The 6,499-nt window shown below is 35.4% G+C and overlaps 1 protein-coding gene across 1 annotated transcript in view; it reads right to left on the bottom strand.

Annotated features, from left to right (window-relative positions):
* The window catches only part of LOC107100782 (neuroligin-1-like), a 147,819-nt gene that overhangs the window by 6,244 nt on the left and 135,076 nt on the right, over positions 1 to 6,499 (bottom strand). Inside the window, exon 5 of the mRNA XM_015399419.1 lies at positions 2,691 to 2,843. Coding sequence (XP_015254905.1) covers positions 2,691 to 2,843 — 153 coding nt within the window. The remainder of the gene's footprint in view (positions 1 to 2,690; positions 2,844 to 6,499) is intronic.

Raw genomic sequence — 6,499 nt, forward strand, 5'->3', positions numbered from 1 at the left:
CAGAGCAGCATGTTGCAAACAGGTGCTGCTGTAGGTGGATGGTTGATGCTGAACGCACACCGTAACCAACGGAAACCTCCCCGGCGGACTGGACCATAGAACCATAGAAGCAGACATGTCTGAGAGGAGCGTCCGTAAAATAGTCACGATGTAGATTTATTAGATATTCCATGTTTGAGTCATTAGTCGTACGTCTGAAACAATGCAGAGTTTTAAACCAACGGCTTTTTTAACCATATCAGCCAAAAACAAAAAACATTTTGAATGAATACAACCCAGTACGCAAACTGGTCCCATTGGTTCAGACCGTTCCCAGTCACATGTTTTTTTAGTCCCACCTCTAAGATGGCTTGGCCTCCTGATGAGCATGTGACCACATCTTTATGAACAGTGAATCAGACGTTTTCATGAGTTACTCAGAACTTATGTTACCCTGTTAGTTGTTAGTTAGTCTGGGTTCTCCATCCTCCTCTGAATAGAAGGAAAAACGTCTCTTTTTAGATCAAACTGATCAACCAAAGGTTTTTCACCATCATTTAAAATCAAACATGGCTGCCAGGAAAATAAACTATTAGTTCAAACTTTTAAAGGCAAAACTAAATGCAACTTTAATCACTGACAGGTTCTTCATTTCTTCCTAATATGGATGTCGGACCAAAGCGACCCTAAAAAACTCACCACAGTAACCGACTACAAGTTAAATCGTCGCACACATTCGCACACATGAGGCTAAACATGCTAACGGTCTGATGTAAGGAGAGACGCCATGTTGATCAGGGCGGCCGGCAGCACCTTCAGTTTGGACATCAGAGCAAAATGAGAAAGAAAGGAAGTGTGTGTGGGGGGGGGGGGTCAATATTTTAAGCACTTTAATCACATTTAATTTGGTCTTTAAATGCATCTAGAAAAAGCAAAGTTTATCCTCCTTTGTCTGAATCAGGGTTTATAACATGGAAAATAAAACTAATGTGACTCCGTCATGAAGGTGATGGTTGGTAACGAGTTTCATGCATTATTAAACATTTCTCATTAGAATGTGCTGGAAAAAAATCAAACTTTCTATGTTTAGATTATTATTTCTTTAGAAAAAACTTTTTGTTAAGGGTTTAAATCTGATAAACTAAAATATTCATTTATTTTCCCAAAGGTTGATTTTTTAGAAAAACTGCATAATAATCTATAATCCATAGCTCTATCTAAACCTTCTTCTTAATCTGTTCTGTTTTTTTTATTAGCAAAAAAGCAATTAAATGTGCTGTTAAAAAAAGATCATGATTCTGTTAATGGAAATAATTATTCAGTCAATTTATGTGATCAGATTCCTGCAAAGTAATAAATTATGTTAATTACAAAAATCTCTGAATCTTTTGGAGATAAATTTAAATCTATGTTCATTTTACTGACTGTGGCTCATCTTCCTTAATCAACTACAATTACAACAAATGTATTATAGTTAGTTAAAAATCTCAATAAAGGACATTAAATATACCAGAAAACATCTTTGTTATCATATTTTAAGTGCAGATTATTTCTTCTATTTTAAAACTCCTCCATGTGGAGGATTTTACTTTAAATGGAAAAGCTGCAGCTTTAAGACAGATTTGTTTTTGGGTGAAAATAATTTAAAAGTTATTCATTGTTTTCTTAGTTTTTGGATTTATCTTTATATGCTGCAGATCTTTTCAAATGACGTGTTTTATGAACACAGACTGACTGAAGAATCAACGTTAAAAGGAATCAGTGGGAAATAAGAGAAAATTTATTCATTAACATTAATATTTGACTTATTCTGCTTATTTACTGTGGGAGGAGTCAGGCATGTCCACGCCCATTCTTCACACATAGATCTATAGATGTACAATTAGAGACAAATATGCAGAGACAGAATCTTATTGGATTTTGGCCTCGATCCATAATCTAGTCCAGTTTAATCAGAAAAGCCTGAAAGTTCAGCAACCAAACATGAAAATGAGATAATTTCCTCCCGTTCCAACAAACCGCAGCGTGATCGGATTTAACACGGGATGGAGGAGAGATTGCTCTCATCATATAGGCAATAAATACCTGCCCTCTGGAGACCATAGAGAGACACACAACAGAAAAGGAATCCTTAAACCGACCAATGAGAGGAAAGGAGAAAATATAAAAAACACAGAGTCAGAAATTACATTTCTAGATCAAAAGCCGCTGATTATAAAACCATAAAATAAAAGGATTGAGGAGGAAAAATGTGGGACAGCCTTCAATGATTACAGTGAAAAACGGTTCATTTGCAGCAAATATGTCATTCAGAGCAAAAATAGAAACACAAACCAGCATCAATGTTGATGCGGTTAAACCTCATCTAATCATCATCCGCTGTAGACAGAAAATCCAGCAATTCCTTAGTATTAAATCAGCAATAACAGAGGCTGGATGGCATCACGCCCACAACCGTTCACTGGCGTGGAGTCAAATATTCAACCATCTTCTGTGGTTTGGGTCGATCAAATTAGAAACCTCAACACAGCAGCCGTCAGTCAGAGGAGAGCGACGAGACGTCATCCGCACATATCAGATTATCACAGGGTAAATACAAACAACAAAAACAGAGCTATGCTCGTCAGCAGGAAGGAAGGAAGGAAGGAAGGAAGGAAGGAAGGAAGGAAGGAAGGAAGGAAGGAAGAGGTGAAGGTATCAGAGCTGCTTACCGAGGACGCCCAGGCGGTAGTTGACGGTTATGACGATGACGTTTCCATAGCTGGCCAGGATGCTGCCGTCAAACATATTCCCAGTTCCTTCCATGTAAGAACCTCCATGGATAAAAACCATCACCGGCTTGGGGCTCCCGCTCTCCCTAATATCTGGAGGAGGAAGAGGAGGAAGGACTGATTAGGCGACAGATTGAAGGTGACAGGCCGTGATGACATTTGTCGGCTTCTGCTGCTGTTTTTACTTTTATTCCTGCAGAATAATCCGGGCAGACTGGCTTTAGAATAAGCTTGTTAGCTTCAGGCATCAAATTGATCATTTCTGTTCCCTCAGTTTACTGCTGGACGCTGGTTTATTCACTCCACCGCTTTAACATATTTGCTGTGTTAATGAAACAGCCTCGTTAAAGGAGGACGTTTGATTCTAGTCCAGGAGATTGACTGTCAGTCGGCAGGAGCAGCAATCTCAGCTGTCATATCAAGCTGAAGCAGAAATGCTGCATTTAATCTGTGAAACATTGGTTTTAAGAATCCATGCTGGGATTGGACCTTTTTTTAATCAAAGACATCTTCTGGCTCATTTTAATATAAATGAAATAATGTAAACCGCCTCATATGTAATTCCTCTATTCATCTATACAGCTGTAGGTAAGGATTAAAAATAGAAAATTAAAATACGATATTTTGTATTTCAATGAGGTGAATTTGGGTTTTCTGCTAGAAATGTTTCATTAGACATTTTTTTATTCAATATAAAAGCTTTCAATTCTTTTAATGAGACGAAGAAGCATTTTGTTTTTAAATAAAACAACATTTCTAGACTAAATATTGTTATAAAGTCCTGTTGAAATTAATGTTTAAAAGATTTAATCAGCATTTTCATACTAAATGAGGACATAGATCCTTCAGGTTGAATTTTAATGCTTACTTTATTTTTTCCTTTGATTATTTATATTTTTTTGTATTTTTTACATCGTCAGTCTTTCGGCCAATTAAATTCCTCTCCTTGACGTTTGAACAGAGAAAACAATCGATGTCTGAAGGATGGATGATTTGGAGACGTTGCATTAAATCTAGATAATCCCTGGCAGCCGGGAGGAAAACGGTTTGCCAGGGATTAACTGGAGCAACTGGTGCATTCCCAGTTCTTCCCATTAAAACACAGAAAACAACAATAAAAACAATAAAAACGGTCCTTTAAACTGCTATGTAGACGGAGGCTTTCTTTAAATTGTGTTAAAAATAAGGATTAAAACCATATTAAGCTAATCTAATATAATAAAAGCAACAAAAAAAAAAGGAAATATTTAGAAATCGATTTTACTTTATGGTTTTAATCCTTATTTTTAACACAATTAAAATAAGCGAGTTTTTCCAGTTGGACAGAATGTGGTTTGAATTCCAAGGTTAAAATTTTAAATGAATCTGACTAGATTATAAAAATATGTTCATGGAATTACGAATGAGAAATCCTTAAAAGGCTGATTAAATAGTTTGATTGAATAATAATAAAAGATGAAGATCTGGAATATAGAAGGACTTTACTCTATTTATATAATATATTTACCTTTGTTACTATGAGTTTTATTTTTTACAGCTGGAGGGTCAGATTATGACCAATGCAAGGTTGGACTAATTTTAATGATTAATGTGCAGCTGAATTTAATAAATGTATTTACATCCACTGGGCTGCGTTTAGCTGGTTTTATATTTTTATTTATTTCTTTGCTTTGCTCCAATAGATTTCCTTTTTCTAAATAAGTAAAGCTTTCAATGAGGCCTACTTATCAGATTTAAAGATTTTTTTTCATAACTCTAACCCTTTAAGCAGGTAATAAATATTCCTTCATTAGTCCACATTTTAATATTTGTGTTTTATGTCATTTTTTTACCTTAAATGTGTTTTTATTTGCTGAGTTTCATTGAAATCCAAACTACCTACGGCTACTACCTGCTTTATTTATACATTTAAATCTAATTAAAAACTTAAAGAGGTTTTTCTACTTTGCTTGGATCCCGATGTTGCAGGAAGTAAATGAATGATGACAGAGAAGAACGCAGGCGGTGGTTTGTTAGCAGCGACTCTATCTGCACTGCAGGGTTAAACAGGTCATCCCGTCCTCACATCTCTGGATTATAGAAATTCTAGAATAGACAGAGACCATCAGAACTGGACCCTGAAAATGGGATGTTTTGCTTCACAACAATCAAACAAAGCGTCTTTATTGGGAAGTTTTAGCTCCGATATAAACAGGAATCCCAGAGATCTAACGACGTCTTTAAAAGCCGACTTTCAAAACAAGGATCGACTTTGATCTCAGGTTGGCCAGAAATGAGCGTTTCATCTTGCTTCCTAACGATCTCCATGGGAAGATGAGGAAGCGTGTTTGGTCTCTAACACTGATGCGTTATCAGAGGGATTTAGGCCACAGAGTCATCAGTGATTCTAGAGGGAATTAAAAATGAAGCAAGCGAGGAAAACTGCTCCCACTGAGAAGTTCAACAGATTTCTGTGACTTTGCTTCCGTTTTTGTTCCAACCTTTTTCTTTAGTCGCCATTAAGTGACTGACTGAGAGTCTTTAAAGCATCGAGTAAAGGAGCATCTTGGGCTCCATCTGTGCCATTAATCTGACTTCATAACTGTAAAGGTTTTTCACAAAGTTTTTCAAATATTCTTTCCAAAATATATTTCATAGATTTAATCTTTTTGAGAACTTCCCTTCGTCAGTTTCAGCGAATGTTTCTGTGCATCACAGACTTTTTATATTTCCAGAGGAATAAACGGTAATAACTTTCCAGCTAACCTCAAAAAGGAATAAATGCTGCTCTGCGTTTTAGTTTTATTCTTTTTATATTAAATATTCTGACATCACTAACCATTTTTACACTTGTTTTGAGTTTTTTTATTCAGTATATTTATCTTTATTCCAGAAGCTCATCAAAAATCTAAAGTTTTCCAGGAATTTCAGACAAAAGAAAGAAAAAAGATTTTATTTTTTTTTTGTTTTTTGTACTTTGTAGTTTAAAGGCTATTTTTCAAACTTGTCATTGAGGTCATTTCAGTTCTAGAAACTCTGAACTTTGTGTTTGCTGCAGTGATGCTATGAGTGAATAAGTCGTACTCAGACATGTATTTGTAATGATGAGCTTCAGGCTCCAGTAATGAAATCCTGAAGCCTTGATGATGGAAGTGATGAGTGACAGTAATGAGGATGATAATAGCTGTTATGGTGGCGATGATAAGCATAATTAAAGCCATTATACAAATGAATTTAGCCATAACAATGTTGACAGTGTAGACGGCAGTAAACACAGACGCTGATGATGTCAATAGTAGCAGTGATGCTAATGATAACCAATGGAGGAAGATGGTGGTGAGTTATAGCGCCACTTAAGTTACTATTTCCATAATAGTTACATATTTATTATCTTTGCCTTTTATAGTTCACACTTTGGGATCATTAAGCTTAAAGTTTAATCTATCTAAATAATAGAAGTTATTATAAGATTGATGATGGAAGCGAACCTTGAGATAAACAACATTTCTCACCATGTCATTCATTATTATCTATAGATAAAATGATGATTATTAATAATGCGGATAACCTTAAGCTTGTTGGGGGAAAATATAAATATGTTTTTTTTTTCCTGCTTTAAAAATTTATCCAGATTTCCAAAATATTCAATTTGCAACGATTGAATAACCAGATTATAGCATTCTGACCATTTACAGTTTGCAGCAAATGCACTAATTTACAGTTTAGTGCATTTAAACCAGACGAGTTTGAACATCAAAAAGGCTTCAAAC

This window comes from Cyprinodon variegatus, unplaced genomic scaffold (genome assembly GCF_000732505.1).
Source record: "Cyprinodon variegatus isolate N-32 unplaced genomic scaffold, C_variegatus-1.0 Scaffold1010, whole genome shotgun sequence".
Classification (NCBI taxonomy): domain Eukaryota; kingdom Metazoa; phylum Chordata; class Actinopteri; order Cyprinodontiformes; family Cyprinodontidae; genus Cyprinodon; species Cyprinodon variegatus.